Source organism: Neomonachus schauinslandi, chromosome 6, assembly GCF_002201575.2.
Source record: "Neomonachus schauinslandi chromosome 6, ASM220157v2, whole genome shotgun sequence".
Classification (NCBI taxonomy): domain Eukaryota; kingdom Metazoa; phylum Chordata; class Mammalia; order Carnivora; family Phocidae; genus Neomonachus; species Neomonachus schauinslandi.
Window position 1 is genome coordinate 77501025 of NC_058408.1, and position 22519 is coordinate 77523543.

At 38.7% G+C, this 22519-nt stretch overlaps 1 protein-coding gene across 1 annotated transcript in view; it reads left to right on the plus strand.

Moving 5' to 3' along the window:
- Positions 1 to 829: 829 nt before the first annotated feature.
- LOC110586058 (zinc finger protein 84-like) overlaps positions 830 to 22519 on the plus strand; it is a 23333-nt gene continuing 1643 nt past the window's right edge. The window contains exons 1-5 of the mRNA XM_044916207.1: positions 830 to 893; positions 4890 to 4948; positions 16929 to 17055; positions 17328 to 17423; positions 21061 to 22519. The exon at positions 21061 to 22519 is cut by the window's right edge and continues 1643 nt beyond it. Of these exons, the coding sequence (XP_044772142.1) occupies positions 4934 to 4948; positions 16929 to 17055; positions 17328 to 17423; positions 21061 to 22519 (1697 nt within the window). The 5' untranslated portion in view covers positions 830 to 893; positions 4890 to 4933. The remainder of the gene's footprint in view (positions 894 to 4889; positions 4949 to 16928; positions 17056 to 17327; positions 17424 to 21060) is intronic.

Below are 22519 nucleotides of genomic sequence, written 5' to 3' on the forward strand. Positions count from 1 at the left end.
GGCCAGCAATCTATCTGTTTCAATTTTACTTTTACAAATGTGTTGTTAATGGCATGCCCCCACCTGCCCTCACACCCAGACTTTCGGGTTGACTTGCCTTAAGATTTTTTGGGGGGGGAGTTTCCTGTTTTAAATACGAGGATATGTTGTAATAATGACATAAATTCAGTTCCTTGGTATTTAGGGACCCGAATTGCTAATTTGTTGTGTTCTGAACTTACTGTGGGCCCCAATTTGTCTAAAATATCTCATCCTAAAAGAATATGGGGCATTCTGGCACATATCAAAAAGAGTGTTTTAACAGCTTTGATCCTATTTCACAAGTCAGAAGATCCAGAAACCTTTTGATGTCTCCTTTTCCTGAGATTCCTTTCATATTACAATTTTTGTTAGAAAGGCTACCCTTCTGGGTGTTGAGTACAGAGAAATTAACTCCAGTATCAAGTAAAATTCAACTGGCTTCCCTCCTACTGCTGAGAGGTTACTCAGGGCTTCTCTTGGGAGATGAGGATCTAATGGTCCAAGACCAATTGGGGAGCCTTGTGGCCCTGTCATATCTCATCTGCAGTTAGGGACAGCTGAAATGAGTCTGCTTTGCCCTTCTTCCTTCTGTTCCGGGAGCGGTTCGGGCAGTTCTGTTTCCAGTGCCTTTCCTGCTTACAGTGTGCACATTGATTGGATCCCAGCTTTGTTGTTGGTCTCTTGGTCCCACGGAGGGGGCTCAGGGCACTCACCCATAGATGTCTTCTTTTCCTCTTCCAGGTTACTTCATGTAGGCTGGAGAGCTACCACCAAAAGAGCAGCTTGCCTTCTCATCTTCTGGTCTTCTCTTAGGTCCTCCATCACATCCAGTTATGGAACACCTTGAAAGCTAGTTCTGGAAGCTGAGCAGGGTGAGTATCGGGACTTATAGCCAATTCTGGAGTTTCCTTTGGATGTCTGGAGCAGTTTGAGATATGAAATAGGTTATTAAGGACCATTCAACTACCCTGAGCTTCAGGGTCCCAGTTTATATTTCGTCTTAGGGAGTTTTGTAGTCTTTCTGAAAAGGCTGATGGATTTTCATCTGTCCTTTGTTGAATCTCCCTTAATTTGGACCAGGAGATCTACCTACCTCCTTCATAGCTTTTAAAAGAAGCCCTCAATAATGCCCTAAACTTTCTCTCTCATTGTGGGAGTTGGGATCCCCCTCAGAGTCAGCTCTTAGCGCTGCCTCCTCGTTTAGTCTCTGAAAACTTGATCCTGGCTGATATTCTTTATCAGCTTCCTGTCTGGCTTCTGCTAACACAGCAAACTTTTCTTCTACCATTAAGAGAGTGGTTAGCAAAGCTTGCGTATCTGTTCAGATGGGTTGTGGGTAAAAAAGATATCCTGCATTAAATGTATAAATCACAGGTCAGCCCATAGCCCTTTAGTGTGTGCCTTCCAGTAATACAGGTCCGAGGTCAAAAATGGGACGTGCACATTAACGAGACACCCATCAACATCAGGTACTTGTCTCAAAGACAACATCCCATCCCTGGCTTAATATAGGTCCCTAATCTGGTAGTGCTACCTGACAAGGGAGGCTAAAGGGATACAGAAGACATTGGGGAAGGCTTTGGGGGCGTTTGTAAAGGATTAGAGATGGGTGCTCATGAAGCTGGGGGAGCTGAGGCCTGAGTACCAGAGAAATAAGGCAAAGGCTTATTACGATTTAATGACTTGGAGGAGGAGATGGAGATGGGGACAGACTCCCTGATTCACCAGAGGGTACAGGACGCATTTTTAGGGTTTTCAATTCTACCTTTTTACAAATCCTATTGCAGCCCTCGTTTTGATGTAATGCCATAAAGCACTGATCATATGGAATCTCTTCCCGTTTTCTTTCTCTTTTACAAAATAAGCTCAATTGTAGTGCTGTATTAAAATTTAAGGTCCCATTTTCTGGCCACTTCTCTTCATCCTCTAGAGTCTGTTACTGTGGCTAGGCTGTGTTACAGAAGAAAGTCGTCTGTTTTTGGGTTAAAGGAAGGTAGTCTAGCGCTTTCCATTTCTGGAGGTTACAGCCCAACGGAGGCTCTCCTTCAGGGTGGAATTGTCCCTCCCATAATCTGAGATTCTTTCTTAGGGTCTCCTCTTACCCTTCCTCAGGGTAACTTACAGCGTTAATGGTTACACACAACCTTACCCACAATATGTATGAGACTCGGTTGACTTAAAACCAAGCCCACAAGGAGAGTGGTTAATGCTAAGGTGTCCAAGTGGGTCTGGGTAGTTGTGCCTTGAGGAGCAGTGGTCTGGTGCACAGGCTGCCTCTTCTAGCCCCTCAACATCGAGGCAGTCCCAAAGGATTTACTTGGGGAATGGCTCAGGGAGAACCTAGTTTAGATTCAGTAACTCAAGGCACACTTCCCTTTTAAGAGGAAAAACAAACCTGGAACAGTGTCAGATGTCCCCAGCAAACATTAACAGGTCAAACAGAAGATGGAGATATCCTTCACCCTTGCTGATTCTAGACTAGTCTCATTTGGGCCACTTCCCAACTGCCAGGCTAAAGCATTCAGCCTCTGAATGGCCAGGTGTTATCCTTTGCCACCCAGGGATGTCTGACTCGACTATAATGAGCGTTCAATCCCCTGGAGTTTTGACTAGAGAGGCCCTGTTCTTAACCGACTGCCGAACTGCCAGGCTTTGTGAGACAACTCAAAGAAAATACTGTTACAGTCGTGCCGTAGGCTTGGCACCACTTACCCTTGTGGAGAGATTCTCAGCAAGAGGCTTGGAGTGGCCACAGTGTCTTCAAGGGGGCAGCAACACCAGTCCAGCAGCACAGACCCCAAGAAAGGAGAGCCCCTTCCAAGGATTCCACCCCCAGTCCTGGTTAATTGAATGGGTTAGCCCAGAAGGGCTGCCGCTGCTCACTGCTCCATCCTTTGGAAGCCAGGTAACCAGAGGGCAGAACCTCAGAGGGACAACAGTCCCATCTGGGTTGCCAAATTTGTGACCAAACTAACATGAGATTACGGGGAACCACTTCCAAAGCCCTGACTCTCTGAGCAAGGGTGGATGGTTCCTTTGTTTAGGGTTAGGGAAGCCTTGTCATCGTATGTAGAGACAGGCATAAGGTCAGGCATATGTCTTAAGGAAACATGCTTATACATACAGTGTATGTTAGTAAATGAGACTTGTTCATTTTTGGGCAGAGATTTTAGTTTTACAATGAGGTAGAGGTAGTTGTTGATCATTCCAGAGGTTGCTCCGTGGTGCATCTGTGCAGGTGCGAGTCCAGAGGTTAAGCTCCAACTGGTCTGGGTGGTCCGGGCCGGCTGGAGGTTTTGTCAGGGCAGTTGCCTGAGGGGTGGTTTCAGTTTCCATTTGTCTGATTTAAGAGATAAGCTGGAAAGAAGAGCTAAAGGACAAATGGGGGACAGAGGTGGATACAACCAGGTAGGCTGTGAAGGTCAGGTTTTGGGGTCTAGCTGGGTCCCCACCACATCAGACACCTTACTGCTATGTTTAACCCTTTCACATTTGATGTTATTGTTGACTTGGTTAGATTTATGCCCACCATTTTGCTGTACTTTCCTTATATATCTCATGTCTTTTTTGTTCTTTTGTTTCTCCTTTACTGCCTTCTTTTGTATTAAGTGGATATTCTTTACGTTTTCCTTTGATGAATTTTTAAATTATTTTAGACTTAAAGAATTATGGTCAATATAATGCAGAGATTCTGTCAAAAGCAATTATCCGGGTTCTAACAGGAGGCCTGGTGGCACCATCAACAAGGAAGTCACAGGCAGCGGTGGGGAAAGTCAGAGGCCTGAGCTGGCATCACTCCAAAACAAAGCCACAAGAAAGCTGGATCCATCCAGATAGGCCCACGAAGGTGGATGCCATGACAGGAAACTCCAAATAAGGAAGGAAAAAAACCCTTGCTTCCAAGAAATCCCCGCCCCACATAATGAATATTCTACCCCCTAGTTAACAACTGTACATAAAAGAGAAACACAGACTCCCAACACCCACAGTTCTTGAGCATGCTTGCTCGCTCTCTCTTGTTCTCAAATCTTGAGAGTGTAGTTTCACTTTAATAATAAATTTCCCCACTGTGTTGTGTCTGTCCTTGAATTCTTCCTCGTGATGAGACCAGGAACCTTTGGGGACACTTTTGGGTTGGGCCTGGTTGAGGCTCCAGGGCCCAGGGTCTCCCCAGTTCATCCAGTGACAACTCTGTAGACCCTACATTAATTTCCTCTATTTTTAACATCTTACATTAGTATGGTATGTTTGTCCCAATTAATGAACCAGTAAAGTGCATATGTTTTCATATTTCCTCAGTTTTTCTGTAATGTTCTTTTTTCTCTTCTGAGTTCCTTTCTAGGATCCTGCGCTACATTTAGTAGCTGTCTGCTTAAGCTCCTCATGGCTGTGATCATATTCAAAACTCATGACTTCTAAGTAATTTCCTTCTTTTCACTCATTTCTGTGTTCTTGAAACTATCTATCATTATGGTAAAATTCCTATATAATGTTATGCTATTGCACATTTCTTCCCAGCTCTGTTCAGTGACATCATGTTGGTAGTCTGTGTAATTGGCCATGGCAGGAGTATTTATGCGTCTGAAATGGGCAACTAAAAGTCAGGGTTTTTTTGGGGGGGCGGGGGTTGTTTGGGTTTTTTGGGTTTTGTTTGGGTTTGTTTGTTTGAGAGGCTGTTATTAAGTATTTGAGTCTATTGGCACTACCTCTATGTGGCTATTCCCTCTCTTTTTAGGAACCAACAGGACATTGGCCCATAGAAAGGCATTTTACCCACCGGTATGCAGTGTATTTGTAGGCAGGTAAATCAAGGAGCTGGAAGGGAGGCAAGATCATTTATGACTCATCTCTCTTCTATTATTTCTCAGTTGTATCTTCACACATCTCCATGCTTTTTTAAGAACACCAGAAAATGAACAAACCCCAGGTGAGTTGGTTTTTTTTTCAATTCCTATTTTGTTTTACATTAGTTCTTATGCATAAGATATAACCTTTAAACTATAAACGTAGAAATAGATAAATGTCAACTCTGTGGGAAATATGGAGTAGCAGATTAGTAGCAGGGCTAAGGGGCTATGATGATGACCTTCAGGTACTTAATGTTGAAGTTGACCTTCAAGTACTTAATGTTGAAGTTGTCAATGCTGAGCTATACATCTGTCGCTGATAGCAATAGCAAACATTATAATAGGAAGTGTAGTGAAAAGGAGAATAACCTATAATGATTCTTAATGGTACACAAAGACTTCCCTAAAATTGTGGGATGACATGTTCTACAAATGCGTCATTTAGGTTTAGTTCAGGGATGGTGGTGTTTAGGACTTCTATATTCTTTCCAGTTATCTTCTTCTATTAATTACTGAGAGAAATACTGAAGTGTCCAACTATATTAATTTTTGTCTGTTTTTCCTTTCAGTCCTATCAGTTTTTACCTCCTATATTTTGAAGCTCCTTTGTTAGGTACATGTACATTTAGTTTTGTCTTGGAAAATTGACCATTTATCATTAATGTAATTTATCTTCAGTAATATTTCCTATTATATAGTCTGTTTTGTCTGATACTAATGTAGCTACTCCAGCTTTCTTTGGATTATTGTTTGTGTTGTATTTCTTTATTTTTTTACTTTTAATTTATGTATTTTTGTAATTAAGGTCAGTTTCTTGTAGTTAGTATATAATTGGTCCTGTTTTTTAACCTAATCTGATAATCTTTCTACCTGGTTTGATTAGAACATTCATATTTAAAAATTGGTTGTCAATATAGTGGATTAAAATCTTCCATTTTGCTAGCTATTTTTCTATTTGTTCTCTTCTTTATTTCTTTTTATCTTTTTTTTTCTTTGGAATTTGTTTTCTATTGTTCCATTTTATCATTGCTGCTGTCTTATTTTTTTTAAGATTTTATTTATTTGACAATGCCCACGCACAAGCAGGAGGAACGGCAGGCAGAGGGAGAGGTTGAAGCAGGCTCCCTGATGAGCTGAGCTCAACGTGGGGCTTGATCCCAGGACCCTGAGATCATGACCTGAGTCAAAGGCAGACGCTTAACCACCTGAGCCACCTAGGCTCTCCTTGACTTATTATTTATACCTCTTTTTTTTACTTTTAAAAAAGCCAAACACTTATAATACCTGTTTTTAATTAATCAGAGCCTCCCTTCAGGTATTAAACCACATGATGTTATAGTATAATGACCTTACATCAGTATATTCCCAATTATTCTTTCCTAATCTCTGTGCTATTGCTCCATACATTTTACTTTAACATATGCTGTGTGAACATGAGACAATACTACTATTTATGCTTTGGACAGTCAGTTATCCTTTAGAATAAGGATTGGCAACCTGCAGCCCATGGGTGAAATTCAGCTCCCTATCTGCTTTCACAAATTAAGTTTCCTGGGAAGTTAGCCTCATGCTTTCTTCTATGTATTGTTTGGGGCTACCTTCACAATACAGTGTTTACTGTCTAGTTCATTACAGAAAAAAATTTCCAACCTTTGCTTTAGAACACTTAAAAATTGGGCAGGGAGGAATTAACTTAAATTTTCCTTTTTTATTCCATTTCTATCACTCTTCATTTTTATGTGTAGATTCAAGTTTCACTGGTGCCATATTCCTTTAATATTTCTTTCTTTTTTTTTTTAAGATTTTTTTTATTTATTTGTCAGAGAAAATGAGAGAGTGAGAGAGGCAGGCAGAGGGAGAAGCAGGCTCCCTGCTGAGCAAGGAGCCTGATACGGAACTTGAGCCTAAGGCAGATGATGCTTAACCAACTGAGCCACGCAGGCATCCCTCCTTTAATATTTCTTGCAGAGTAGTTTGGCTGGTAAAGAATTCCTTAAATTTTTGTTTTTCTGGGAAGGTATTGTTTCTTCATTTAAAAAAAAATTTTTTTATTTATGTATTTGAGAGAGTGAGAGCACAAGCAGGGGGAAGGGCAGAGGGAGAGGAAGAAGCAGGCTCTGCGCTGAGCAGGGAGCCAGACATGGAGCTTGATCCAGGACCCCAAGATCATGACCTGAGCCAAAAGCAGATGCTTAACTGACTGAGGCACCAAGGCACCCCTATTCCTTCATTTTTGAAGATGTTTTCAATAAATAGTTCTTGAAGTTATCTTGTGTGTGTGGGGGGGGTTGTTTTTGTTTTTTAGTTTTGAAGTTTTTTTAACTTTTAATTGATGTATTGTTGACATAATATTAAATTAGTTTTAGATGTAAAACATAGTGACTTAACTATTCTATAACATGAAATGCTTATCACTGTAAGTAAGTTACAGTATTTTTTACTGTATTTTTTTTTTTTAAAGATTTTATTTATTTATTTGAGAGAGAGAGAATGAGAGAGAGAGAACACCTGAGAGGGGATAGGGTCAGAGGACAAAGCAGACTCCCTGCCGAGCAGGAAGCCCGATGTGGGACTCGATCCAGGGACTCCAGGATCATGACCTGAGCCGAAGGCAGTCGCTTAACCAACTGAGAGCCACCCAGGCGCCCTGTATTTCTTTTTTTTAAAAGATTTATTTATTTGACAGAGAGAGAGACACAGTGAGAGAGGGAACACAAGCAGGGGGGAGTGGGAGAGGAAGAAGCAGGCTTCCAGCTGAGCAGGGAGCCCAGTGGGGGGCTTGATCCCAGGACCCTGGGAGGCAGACGCTTAACGACTGAGCCACCCAGGCGCCCCTTGACGATATCTCTTATGCTGTACTTTTTCATCCTTGTGACTTATTTATGTTATAATTGGGAAGTTTGTACTTCTTAATCTCCTTCACTAATCTCTCCCACTCCCCCCCTCCCCTGTACTCTTTGCAACCACCAGTTTGTTGTCTGTGTTTATGGGTCTGTTACTCTCTTTTTTGTTGTTATGAGTCTGTTTCTCTTTTGCTATTGTTTGCTCATTTGTTTTATTTTTTAGATTCTAAATGTAAGTGAAATATAAATGAAATCATATGGTATTTGTCTTTGTCTGGTTTCACTTAACATAATACCCTCTAGGTTCATCCATGTCACAAATGGCAAGCTCTAATTTTTCATGGCTGAATAATACTCCATTGTGTATGTATACTACATCTTTATCCGTTAAGCTATCAGTGGACACTATTGCTGCTTCCATATCTGGGCTATTATAAATAAAAACAGGGGTGCATGTATCTTTTTGAATTCTTATTTTTGTTTTCTTTGTGTGAATACCCAGTAGAAGAATTACTGGGTCATATAGTTCTATTTCTAATTTTTTGAGGAACCTCCATACTGTTTTTCATAGTGGGGGCAACACTTTCCCACCATTCTGCCCACTTTTTAATTGGATTATTTGGGGTTTTTTTGATGTTTGTGTGAATGCTTTATATATTTTGGATATTAACCCCTTCTCAGACATGTCATTTGCACATAGTTTCTCCCATTCATTAGGCTTCCTTTTCATCTTGTTGATGGTTTCCTTCATTGTGCAAAAGCTTTTCAGTTTGATGTATTCCTGTTTATTTTTGCTTTTGTTTCCCTAGCATGAAGAGACTGATCCGGAAAAGTATTGCAAAGGTTGATATCCAAGAGATTACTACCTGTATTTTCTTTTCAGAATTTTATGGTTTCAAGTTTTACATTTAGGTTTTTAATCTATTTTGAGATTATTTTTGTCTATAGTGTAAGAAAGTGGCCCAGTTTCATTCTTAATGCATGTAGCTGTCCAGTTTTCCCAGCACCATTTATTGAAGAGAGTGTCTTTTCTCAATTGTATATTCTTGCCTCCACTGTCATAGATTAATTGGTGTTCTCTCTCCCTCTCTTTATGTGTGCATAAAGACTCACAATTCTGTTCCATTGACCTATATATGTATTTTTGCAACAGTACCATACTGTTTTGATTATTGTAACTTTGTAGTATTTCTGGAAATTTAGGATTGTGATACCTCAAGCTTTGTTCTTCTTTCTCAGTATTGCTTTGGCTATTTGAGGCCTTCCGTAGGTTCCATACAAATTTTAGGAATTTTTTGTTCTAGTCTGTGAAAAACACTATTGGTATTTTGATAGGGATTGCAGATCTATAGGCTGCAATTTATAGATTGCTTTCTGTAGTATGGACATTTTAATTTTAACAATATTGCTTCCAATGTATGAGGTTAATATATCTTTCAATTTATTTGTGTTGGCTTCAGTTTCTTTCATTAATATGTTAAATTTTTAGAATACAGGTCTTACACCTCTTAAGTTAAATTTATTCCTAGGTATTTTATGCTCTGTGATACAGTTGTTAATGGTATTTTAAAAATTTCTTTTTCTGTTATTTTGTTATTAGTGTATAGAAACAGAACAGATTTCTGTATATTAATTTTGTATCCTACAACTTTACTGAATTCATTTATTAGACCTAATAGTTTTTTGGTGGGGTCTTTAGGTTTTTCTATATATAGTATGATGTTACTTGCAAATACAGTTTTACTTGCACCTTATCAATTCAGATGCCTTTTATTTCTTTTTCTTGTCTGATTGCTATGGCTAAGAATGCCAGTACTATGTTGAATAAAAGTGGTTAAGAGTGTCATGTTCCTGATCTTAGGCAACAGGTTTCAGCTTTTCACCATTGAATATGACATTGATTGATTTGTGTATATTGAACCATCCTTCCATTCCTGGAATAAATCCCACTTGATCCTGGTGAGTGATTTTTTTAATGTATTGTTGGATTTGGTTTGCTAATATTTTGTTGAGAATTTTTCCATCTGTCTTCCTGAGGGATATTGGTGTATAATTTTCTTTTATAGTGTCTTTGGCTTTCCTATCAGAGTAATGCTGACTTCAAAAATAAATTAGGAAGCATTCCTTCCTCTTCTGTGTTCTGGAATAGTTTGAGAATGATAGGTATTAACTCTTCTTTAAATCTTTGGTAGAATTCACCTGCGAAGCCATCTGGTCCTGGACTTTTGTTTGTTGGGAGTTTTATGATTACCAGTTCAATTTTATTTCTAGTAATTGTGTTTTTTCCCCAGATTTTTCTATTTCTTCATGATTCAGTTTCAGAAGAGACTATATGTTCTAGAAATTTATCCATTTTTTCTAGATTATCAATTTTTTTCTAGGTTTTACCAATGTAATTTTTTATAGTAATCTCTTATAGTCCTTTGTACTTCTATGGTGTCAGTTTTAACTAATCCTCTCTCATTATGTTTGAGTCCTCTCACTTTTTTTCTTGATTAGTCTGGCTAATTTGTCTTTTCAGAGGGCCTGCTCTTAGCCTCATTGATCTTTTCTTTTTTCTTTTTTCTCATCTCTATTTCATTTATTTCTGCTCTGATCTCTATTATTTCCTTCTCTCTCTCTTTTTTTTTTTAGATTTATTTATTTATTTTATTTTTTAAATTTATTTTTTTTTTTTAAGATTTTATTTATTCATTTGAGACACAGAGATAGAGATAGAGAGAGAGCATGAGCAGGGAGAGAGGCAGAGGGAGAGGGAGAAGCAGGCTCCCCGCTGAGCCAGGAGCCCGATGTGGGGCTTGATCCCAGAACCCCGGGATCATGACCTGAGCCGAAGGCAGACGCTCAACCATCTGAGCCACCCAGGCGCCCCCTATTTATTTATTTTAGAGAGACAGAGACAGCTCAGGGGGAGAGAGCTACAGAGGGACATGGAGAGAGAGAATCTCAAGTATAGACTCCTTGCTGAGTGCAGAGCCCAACACAGGGCGCACTACCCTGAGATCATGACCTGAGCTGCAATCAAGACTCAGATGCTTAACCAACTGAGCTACTCAGGCACCTCTCTGTTATTTCCTTCTCTGTGCTAACTTTGGGTTTTGTTTTTTCTTTTTCTAGTTCCTTTCAGTGTAAGGTTAGATCATTTATTTGAGTTATTTCTTGTTTTTGATGTAGATCTTGATCACTATAAATTTCCTTTAGTACTGCTTTTGTTGCATCTCCAAGATTTAAGACTGTTGTGTTTTCATTTTCATTTCTCTCCAGATTTTCTCTTTGATTTCTTCATTGACCCATTTGTTGTTGAGTAACATGTTATTTAGGTTTAGATTTATTTATTTATCTATTTATTTATTTATTTTAAATATTTTATTTATTTGACAGAGACACAGCGGGAGAGGGAACACAAGCAGGGGGAGGGAGAAGCAGGCTTCCCAATGAGCAGGGAGCCCGATGCGGGGCTCAATCCCAGGTCCTGAGACCATGACCCGAGCCGAAGGCAGACGCCCAACGACTGAGCCACCCAGGTGCCCCTAGGTTTAGACTTAGATTCTCATATTTGTATTTCTTCTAGTTTTTTTCTTGTAACCGATTTCTAGTTTTCTCCTGTTGTAGTTGGAAGAGATGTTTGGTATGATTTCAATCATTTTTAATTCATTGAGACTTGCTTTGTGGTCTAGCATGTGATCTATCCTGGAGAATGTTCCATATGCCCTTGAATGTGTGTTCTGCAGTTTGTGGGTAGAGTGTTCTATAGATATCTGTTATGTCCATCTGAACTAATGGATCATTCAAAGCCACTGTTTCTGTATTGATTTTTTGTTTGGATGATCCATGCATTGATGTAAGCAAGTTGTTAATGTTTCCTACCATTATTGTATTAGTGTCAATTTCTCTTTTCATATGGTAATAATTGCCTCGTGAATTTGAATTCTGTTTATGTTGGGTGAGTATATATTTTCAATTGTTATATTCTCTTGTTGGATTGATCCTGACCTTTTTTGGTTTTTGTTACCATCTTTGTTTCAAAGTCTATTCTGTTTGATTTTGATATCCCCTGCGTTTTTTTTGTTTGTTTGTTTTTAATGATTATTCCATTTGTTTGGAATATTTTTTTCCATTCCTTTACTTTGAGTTGGCCTGTGTCTTTAGATAGCATATAGATGGATCTTGTTTTTTTAATCCATTACATCACCCTGTGTTTTTTGATTGGAACATTAGTTCATTTACACTTAAAGTAATTATTGATAGGTATGTACTTACTGCTGTTTTCTTAATTGTTTTCTAGTTGTTTTCTGTTCCATTCTTCTACTCTCTTCCATTGTGGTTTGATGGTTTTTTTAGTCTTATGTTTGGATTCCTTTCTCTTTATTTTTTTGTGCATGTGTTACAGATTTTAAGTTTGTGGTTACCATGGGATTCATATACAATATCCTATGTATATGGTAATCTATATTATGTTGAAGGTTGCTTAAGTTTGAACACATTATAAAAGCACTAAATTTTTACTCCCTCTTCCACATTTTACATATATGATGTCACATTCTGTACCTTTTATTTTGTGTATCCCTTGAGTAATTTTTATAGATATAATTGATTTTACTACATTTGCATTTTAACTTCTATACTGGTTTTATAAGTGACTAATCTACTACCTTTACTATACGTTTGCTATTACCAGTGAAATTTTTTTCCTTCTTAATTTTCTTCTCATTGTGGCCTTTTCTTTCCACTTAAAAGAGTCCCTTTAATATTTCTTTTAAAGCTTGTTTGATGAACTCCTTTAACTTCCGTTTGTTTGGGATACTCTATCTCTTCTTCAGTTCTGAATGGTGGCCTTTCTGGGTAGAATATTCTTTGTTGTAGGTTTTTTTGTTTTGTTTTGTTTTTCTTATAGCACCTTGACTATATCATACTATTCTCTTCTGGCCTGTAAAGTTTCTGCTGAAAAAATCAGCTGATAGCCTTATGGGGTTCACCTTGTGTGTAACTGCTTTTCTCTTGCTGCTTTTAAGATTCTGTCTTTATCTTTAATTTTATTTGTTTTAATTATGTGTGTTGGTTTTGACCTCCTTGAATTCATCTTGTTTGGGGCCCTCTGTGCATTGTGGACCTAGATGTCTATTTCCTTCTCCAGGTTAGGGAGGTTTTCAGTTGTTATTTCTTCAAATAATTTTTCTGCTTCCTTGTGTCTCTTTTCTTTTGGTACCCCTATAATCCAAATGATACTTGGCTTGATGAGGTCACAGAGGTCTTTTAACCTATCCTCATTTTTTAATGTAGCTTTTTCTTTTTGCCGTTTAGCTTGGTTGCTTTCCATTACTCTATCTTCAAGATTGCTGATCCATTCTTCTGCATCCTCCACTCTGTTGAAGAAGTATTCTAGTATATTTTTCATTTTATTCTGTCCTTCAGTTCCAGCTGGTTCTTCTCTATCTTTTGTATCTCTCTGTTGAAGATCTCAGTCACTTCATCCACTCTTCTGTCCAGTTTAGTATCTTTATGGCCATTACTTTGAACTCTATCTGGCATATTGCTTATGTTTATTTTGATTAGGTCTTTTTTTGGTTTTGTCTTGTTCTTCTCATTTGGAACATGTTCCTCTGTCTCCTCATTTTGTCTACCTCTCTGTTTCTGTGTAATAGGTAGGTCAGCTATGTATACTGGTCTTGAAAGTACTCACCTTGTGTAGAAGGGACCCTGTTCCCTGTAATGCAGTCCCCCTGGTCACTAGAACCAGATGCTTCAGGAGTGTTGCATTGTTGCTGAGCCACGATTGCTGTGGGCATGCTGGTAGGTGTATCTCACTCTCAGCTTAGCTACATGTAATGACCTGCTTTGCCTGTTGCATGCACACTGGTGTGCAAGGCTTGCTCTCATCCTGGTTGTCTGCACTTAGCCACTGGGACAGCTTGGGTGCACTGATGGGCAGCACTTGCTCCCTGCACAGCCAGCTTAGAGTCTTGGCACATTGGTGTGTGGGATTAGTTCCCCTCCTGCTCAGGCCTTGAGTCACATTGGAGAGGCACCGTCTTTGCTGGGGCTGCCCACCAGCTATGGTGGGGTGGAAGCCACTTGGAGGAGCACCAAACCCAGGGTGGGTTAGGTGGGGCAGCACTGGGGTGGGGCACATTGTGCTAGAAAGGTAGATGGAGAGTGTTTGCACTGGCTCTGTAAGCATCTGGCTGGGCTTTGGGAGGGCAAGGAAAGTATTGCCCTCCAGCTCCGTTGTTTCTGGAGAAAGCTTTTGTAGATCCCAGCACTTCCTGCACACATTTTCAAATTAGTTAGTAAATCTTGAAATATACCCAGGTGCTTTTCAAACTGCTCCTTTTGTGCTGTGATTATAACATTTCTTTTAACATTTTATGTACGTCATTTTATTGTGTTCTAGTTTATATGGTTCCTGGTAAAAAGTCTGCTTTAATTGTATCTTTATTCCTTTTTTGTAATATTTTCTTGTTCACTGGCTGCTTTCAGGATTCTCATTCTTAATCTCTCTCTCTCTCTAGCAGTTTTAATATGTTGTGTGTCTTTATGCTTTTGGGAGGCATTAATGCAGCTTGGTATTGTTGAACTTCTTGGATTTTTGGTTTGTTTTCTGTCATTAATTGCAACATTTTTTTAAAGATTTATCTATTTATCTTTGGGGTGGCGGGGGGCTCCGAGGGACAAGAGAGAATATCTCAAGCAGACTCTCCATTGCCTGGGGACCCCGACGTGTGGCTCAATCCCACAACCCTGAGATCACGATCTGAGCCGAAATTAAAAGTTGGATGCTTAACGGACTGAGCCACCCAGGCAGCCCAGTTGCGAGTAATTTTAAGACACTATTTCTGAAAGTGTTTCTTCTGTCCCATTCTTCCCCCCACCCACGTCCAAATTATGTATGTGTCGGAACATTTTATTGTATTTCACAACTTTTTTTTTTTTTAAGATTTTATTCATTTATTAGAGAGAGAGAGCACGTGCACAAGAGAGAGCATGAGAGGGGTGAGGGGCAGAGGGAGAAGCAGGTTCTCCATTGGGCAAGGAGCCCAGTGCAGGGCTCAATCCCAGGACTCCAGGATCATGACCTGAGCTGAAGGCAGCTGCTTAACTGGCTCAGCCACTGTGGCACCCCTGTTTCACAGCTTTTTAATGTTATGTTCTATTTTTCACTTTTTTTGTCCTTAAGTTTCAGTTTGGGTAATTTCTCTTGACCCATCTTCAAGTTCATTGATCCTTTCCTTAACTCTGCTGATTGCTGATCAGCCTTTTGAAGATGTTTTTCATCTGTTACTGTATTCTCATTTCTAGATTTCCATTTGGTTCTCTGCTGAAATTATCCATTTGATTTTGCATGTCATATACCTTTTGAGTCTTAACATACCTTAGAGTCTTTAACATAATTAGTTATAATTCAAGTTCTGTTGGATAGTTTCGACATCTATGTAATATCTGTTTCTGATGGTTACTCTGTATCTTGGTAGTATTTTGTTAGTTTCTTTCCTTTTCATATGCTTTGTAACTTTTTGTTGAAATGTATATATCTTGTGTCATACTCTGAACTGGGGTAACTACGTTTTATTGCTGGAAATGGGTAATTCCCTGCTAGGCCTTTAGTCCAGGGGTTTAACTAGTTAGGAGTTTGGCAGGATTTGAGAGTTATTTTTCTGTTACTACTCTCAATGAGGCATAGACTTCGACTTTCTGTAGAGATACCTTGTGTTTTAGGATACAGGTTCATTTACCAGAGCTATTTCTGTTCATTTCTGAGTTTTAAGGGTTCTCTTTGCTCTGTGTCTCAGAGAGGGTCTCTTTACATGCTTTTATTTATCTCCTGTCTTTCTGTCAGCAATATTCTATTGGTACTTGTTATTCTAAGCTTGTTAGCTTGGTGGTGAGAAGTTGTGGGCAGAATGTGTTGTCTCACTCCAATATAGCGTCAGTGCTAGGTCTGCCCTGTCCCCCCCACCCTTTTTTTTTTAAGATTTTATTTATTTATTTGACAGAGACAGACAGCGAGAGAGGGAACACAAGTAGGGGGAGTGGGAGAGGGAGAAGCAGGCTTCCCGCCGAGCAGGGATCCTGATGCGGGGCTCAATCCCAGGATCCTGGGATCATGACCTGAGCAGAAGGCAGATGCTTAACAACTGAGCCACTTAGGCACCCTGCTCTGTGTCCTTATGTCTGTCCTGTGTCCTTGGTTCTCTTGCCCCTCCCCACCCCCCCGCACCCAGCTATAGTTGTAGACTCAGTGCATAATCCTGCCCTCCCTCAAGGAATAGAGTAAATGCCCAGTTGGGTTCACAGAGAAAAAGCCTGTAAAGGGGCGCCTGGGTGGCATGGTCAGTTGAGTATCCTGCTCTTGGTTTTGGCTCAGGTCATAATCTCAGAGTCATGAGATCGAGCCCTGCAGGGAGCTCTGTGCTCAGTGCAAAATCTGCTTGAGACTCATTCTCCCCCGTCCCTCCTCTCCTCTCTAAAATAAATAAGTAAATTTTTAAAAAAAGGGCAGGGGAGAGGGGGAGGAAGGAAAAGAAAAGATGCCTGTAAGAAGGTGCAAGTCTCCTCCATGTCTGTGGTCTGAAGGGGTTTCACACTCACAGGCCCTACAGCTTTAACTCTTCAATTAAGCACAAGTTGTGATACGAGATAGTTAATCTTTCTTTTCTGACTCCAGTATACATTTTACATTTTCTTTACTTTTTACATATTCTTTTTTTTTAATTTTATTTATTTATTTGACAGAGAGAGACAGCAAGAGAGGGAACACAAGCAGCGAGAGAGGGAGAAGCAGGCTCCCCGCAGAGCAGGGAGCCCGATGCGGGCCTTGATCCCAGGATCCTGAGATTATGACCTGAGCCGAAGGCAGCCGCTTGATGACTGAGCCACTCAGGCGCCCCTACTTTTTACATATTCTAATATGTTCTAGTAATATCTTATTTTCAGTTTTGGACTGTGTTGTGTCTGTGTAATATTTAGTTTTCTAGAGAACAAGAACAGTGTTTTATTCTCCTTAGTGTTCACATTCAGGGCATTTAAAGGTGTAGAGCATTAATAAAATAAGCAGAATGTTCTTTTACTTTTCTTCTCTAAAACCTAATACAAGGTAATGTACACAGTAGGCATATTGTAACATCAATTCTCAACAGTGGGAAGAATTTGTTTCCATATTTCTTTCCTGTGCCGCCCCAATTGTGACCACTTCAGACTGAGCAGAAATGTGCTGTTCCAGGGGTCACTGTCATTTGGAGATGTGGCTGTGGACTTCTCCCAGGAGGAGTGGCAGTGCCTGGACCCTGCTCAGAGGACCCTGTATAGGGATGTGATGCTGGAGAACTACAGTCACCTTGTCTCAGTGGGTAAGCAGTTTTCACATCAGATTTTGTATAGCATGCATTTATTTCTTAGATACCAAAACTTTTGGTCTTTCAGAGTTAATATTGTTGAGACTTTTGCTTCAGGAGTCTGAGGTTGTTAATCTCTTTTGAGCACAAGGAACAATTTTTGTATTGTCACATCCTGTGAAGGTTTAAATGAGCATCATCAAGGTGCAGCTCTGGAAATTCTATGTCCTCTCTCCTTTAGAATTGCTGTAGCCCATGTCCAAACTATGTCGTTTTTCCTTTTACAGGGTATCTCATTAAAAAGCCATCGGTGATCTTCAAGTTGGAAGAAGGAAAGGAGCCATGGATATTGGAGGAAGAATCTCTATACCAGAACTACCCAGGTGAGTTAGTGAGTACCAGAAAGGTTAGTGAGGAACCCAGGGGGAATTATAATCTAGGTGGTCAGTCTAGGAGTTGGACATTATTTAAAATGTTTTCTAAGAATCTCTTCCTAGTATCACCTACTTTAGAAGTAGAGGAAGAATATATATATGATAAAATTAGAAGAGAAAAGGGTAATGCTTGAGAAGGAATGTAAACTGTTTTTCTGATTGTTCAAATTTAGGGGTCCAGGGATATCATTTATGCAGACAAGCAAGTAATACTGGCTTTTTTGTGTTTAATAGCACAAAGATAAAACTAAGAAAGGTAATAAAGTCTACTAAAATTTGGTTCTTGAGGAGAAGGGAGGAAACGATGTTTTCAGTGTTACATGTTGTATAGTAGTACTTGATACTATTTAAACAAATTACCTATAGATTAATAGGATTACAAATTCATGTTCATCAGATTAATGTAACAAAAGTACAGTCTCCTTAATTTTACAGTTATCCTTCTGTTGGTACCTAAAAAAAAAAAATGACAAAAAGACCTATTTTAGTGCCTAAAAAACATTTGCAAACAAGTGGAAATGTATTTGATGCTAAAAGGAAACCCTCGGTAAATCCTACGGAGTAGGAAATAAGACATTCCCTAGTTATAGTCTGATAAAACCAGAAGTTGGTAACAAAATTATTAAGCACACGTGACAAACTATTTCTTTTGTATTCTTGAGTATTTTTTCTTTGTAAACTTCTAATATTTTTCATGTTCTTGCTTTACTTCAATATCAGTAAGAACTATATTCCCTCATGCTTTTATTTTTTCCCCATTCCTAATTGTAGTTGATGAGAATTTTTTTGTTCTTGATGGTGGTAATTTTGTGTTTTTGTTTGCCTAGAATATGTCTTTTTTTTTTTCAGTAGCCTGACAAGATAAATCTATGCTCCCCCTATTATTTATTTCATGAAATTTAAATTAACTTGCCTTTTATTGGCTACTGCATTCTGCCTTATTTGGCTGCTCCAATTTTATTTTTATGTTGTTTACACTCAGGCTAAACATCATTAGATCCACTCGCATCAAATGTCACTTAGGCATACTGTATGCTTTCCCATGTCACACCTTTCTTGCTTTCCCTGACTAGATACTAAATGAGTTAATAAGTGAAAATTACTCAGAACATTTTTTAGTATATAAGTAAAACACTGTTTTTACTGTTATTATATTGAATGTCCTTATAGTACAAGTTAAGTGTATCTGCTTCTAAGAAAGAGACTTCGAATGTTTGAGCCAGTGTAATCTCTTCTTTCTCTCAGTACTCAGTGTGCAGTGGGTCTTTCAGAAAAAACAAAAGTAAATGATCTGTTACCTGATAATATCTACCTTTTTTCACACTTGGGGTATGATCTAACAAAGAAAATGGCAATTGTGTTATTCTTTCTTACTTTGGTATATAACCTGAAATAGGCATTTGATAAACACATGTTGATTGGAATCAAGGAGAGGAAAAATTTCATATTCTGAAAACGTGAAGGATCTCTGTCTGATTACTTACATGAACCTGTAATTCCTGATTCAGGAATAAAATGGCATAGTGTCTAAACATTTGTGTTTGAAAAAGCTCTCCAGGTAATGCTCATACACCCAGCGTGTTGAAGTCTATTGATTTAAAATTACTCAGGTTCACAGAAAATCAGACTTAACAACACCCTGTTATGAGCAGTGGTTATAAAGTATGGTCTGCAGACCTACCACGTGTTTTTGTAAATAAAATGTTTTTGCAACACAACCATACTCCTTTGTTAACATATGGGCTTTGGCCAATTTCATGCTCTAATAGCAGAGTTCAACATTGTGACAGACAGGTATGGCCTGCAAAATCTAGAATGTGTACTATTTTGCCCTTTAAGGAAAGGTGTGCCATCATCTGGATTGAAGAATGAGAATAAAATTGCATGAACCACTTTAAATTCAGCATTTAATTAAGAAGAAAATTGTCATTCTCTCAAATCTAAGAAGCCATAGATTGTAACTAGACCATTATGTGATGAACCACTAAGGAAAAAATATTCTGCTCATTATATTGTGGCCTGCTTATCACAGATCTGTTACCAATTATAAGATGCATTCTGATTTTAGAATGTTAAATATGTGTATATTGCATTAAATGAAGTACAGTATATATTACAAAGCAGTGCTATTTATGGTTGTGTTAAAAGAGCTCGTCTATTTTTAGATTTAGAATGAATATAAGTTTGAAAGTTTTGAAAGTGGGAAGATTTGAAAAGTCATTCTTGAAGGTTTGGAATAATGGTGTTATGTCATTTTTCTAGATACTGAATAGCGTACATCCTAGCCTTGGCTCTGAGTGAGAGAACGCACTTTGACCTTGTAGTCAAGAATGAGTAATTTAGGGCACTTGGGTGGCTCAGTTGGTTAAGTGACTGCTTTCGGCTCAGGTCATGATCCTGGAGTCCCTGGATCAAGTCCCACATCGGGCTCCCTGCTCGGCAGGGAGCCTGCTTCTCCCTCTGACCCTCCCCCCTCTCATGTGCTCTCTCTCTCTCATTCTGTCTGTCTCAAATAAATAAATTAAAAAATCTTAAAAAAAAAAAAGAATGAATAATTTAGTGAGACAAAGAACTGACTAAACTGGTGCAGAGGCTATTGACTGGGGAGTTGTAGAATGGCAGCTTGAAATCTGATGTGCATTTAGTTGGTGTAAATTTTGTTTGCTGTGGTTTTTTAGCTTGGGATAGACTTTGTTGCACTGGGTAGCAAATGTGGACAATATTTTTTAAATGGTAAATCAACATAAGTTACTCATTTCCTGGGATTTGGTTGGAAATATATGATCCTTAAATTTTGATAATAAACAGAAACCTGAAATGTGGACATGTGAAATGTGAAAGATAAACCAAAATTAAGTATTAGTATTTTGGCACTGGTAATGCTATTTTATGGAAAAGTAAGTGAACACAAATGTGATTATCATGGTAGGTTCACCTGTTGAGTGGCTATAGTAGAGCAATATGAAAGTATCAAAGCCAAAATAGGGTGATACATCAGATCTATGTTGGCACAAGATTACTTATTTTGTCATTATTTTATACTTTATTTAGGGATGTTGGCATTCCTGTTGGGAGGGGAATTAGAGTACAGTCTGATGACTCTTTCCTTGAACATAAGGCCATTGGTGCATTCAGAAATTTATCTTGCTATTGTGTAGGAGGGAAATTCAACTGGAAGCATGAAAACTTGTTTGGGCGTTACTAAAAAAATATAGATTTGAGAGTATTAGACCTAGTCTGTCTCCTTAATGTCTCTTTTTTCTCGATGAACACCTTTGTCTACTCATTTTTCTTGTGATTCCAATTACTTTTCGTTAGCTCAGTTGGACCCATCTTATCTTCTGTGATTTTTCTCATACCTGGATCTGTAGAATCTTCCATCCTCTCTTCACTGCTTCTTGAATTTATATCTTCATTTTCTTTCTTTTTCCACATATGTTTTCTTGAACTGAGTGGGAAAAAGGCACTTTGATCCTGAGGTACTACTGAAACCAAAAGTCAAATATATAATAGAACATTTGTATGTTAATCCAGTTCCATTGGAACTGTAAAATTCTTATGGTTTGTTCAATATTTTCATTTCTAGAAGACAGCAAAGCTTACCTAACAGAGAGAATCCAGAAAAACCAAGACAAATATTTGCCACAAGTTTTATTAAACAACAAAACAGTGACTTCAGAGAAAGTTTATGCTTTAAGAAAATCATCTAATATGAATACGAAGTTTATTCCTTCAAGAAAAATGCCCTGTAAACATGACTTACATGGAATGAATTTGAAAAATATTTTAATATCAGTTGGTAGTAAGAGAAATTCTTCAAGAAAAAAGCCTCCCATGTTAAATGTATATGAGAAATTACTTGATATTAAGCAGGAAAAACCTCATACTCAAGAGATTTCTCATGAAAATAATCAATATGAGAAAGCCCTTGGTCATAAGAATGGTATTACTCAGCACGTAAATAGTCAATCTTCAGAGAAGACTTTAAAATATGATCGTGGAAAGTCCTTAGGAAAAAAGACCACAGTAATTCCACACAGACAAATTGACACAGGAGAGAAAATCTGTGAATATAATGGACATGGACAAACCTGTGAGAAGGCATCTCTCTTGAAATGTCATGGGGTCTCCTTCGAAATAAAACAATGCAAAGGCAATCAGATTGAAAATAATTTCAGCAGGATGTCACATTTCACTAAAGTTCAGAAAAAACGGAGACATGAGTGTCTATTCAAATGTAGTGAATGTGGGAAAACATTCAACTACAAGTCAAACTTCACAGTGCATCAGAGAACACACACAGGAGAGAAACCCCATGAATTTAATTCATGTGGGAAAACAAGTCACAAATCACCCCTCACAGACCATCAGATAACACATACAGGGGAGAAACTTTATAAATGTAGTGAATGTGGGAAGTCCTTTTGTAAGAAGTCATCTCTCACTCGACATGAGGGAACATATGCAGGGGGGAAGCCCCATGAATGTAATGAATGTGGAAAAACTTTCTGCAAGAAGTCAGCCTTCACTCAACATCAGAGAACTCATACAGGAGAGAAACACTTCCAATGTAATGAACGCAGGAAGACTTTCCGCCACCAGTCAGACATTAAGGTACATCAGAGAATTCACAAAGGAGAGAAGCGCTTCCAATGTGATGAATGCGGCAGAACTTTCCATTGGCAGTCAGACATTAAGCTACATCAGAGAATTCACACAGGAGAGAAACCCTTTCAGTGTAGTAAATGTGATAAAACTTTCTATCGGCAGGCAGATGTTAATGCACATCAGAGAATCCACACAGGAGAGAAACGCTTTCAATGTAATGAATGTGGTAAAACTTTCTATTGGCAGTCAGACGTTCATGCACATCAAAGAACTCACACAGGAGAGAAACCCTTTCAATGTAATGAATGTGGTAAATCTTTCCATCGGCAGTCAGATGTTAATGTGCATCAGAGAACTCACACAGGAGAGAAACGCTTTCAATGTAAGGAATGTGGTAAAACTTTCTATCGGCAGTCAGACGTTAATGCACATCAGAG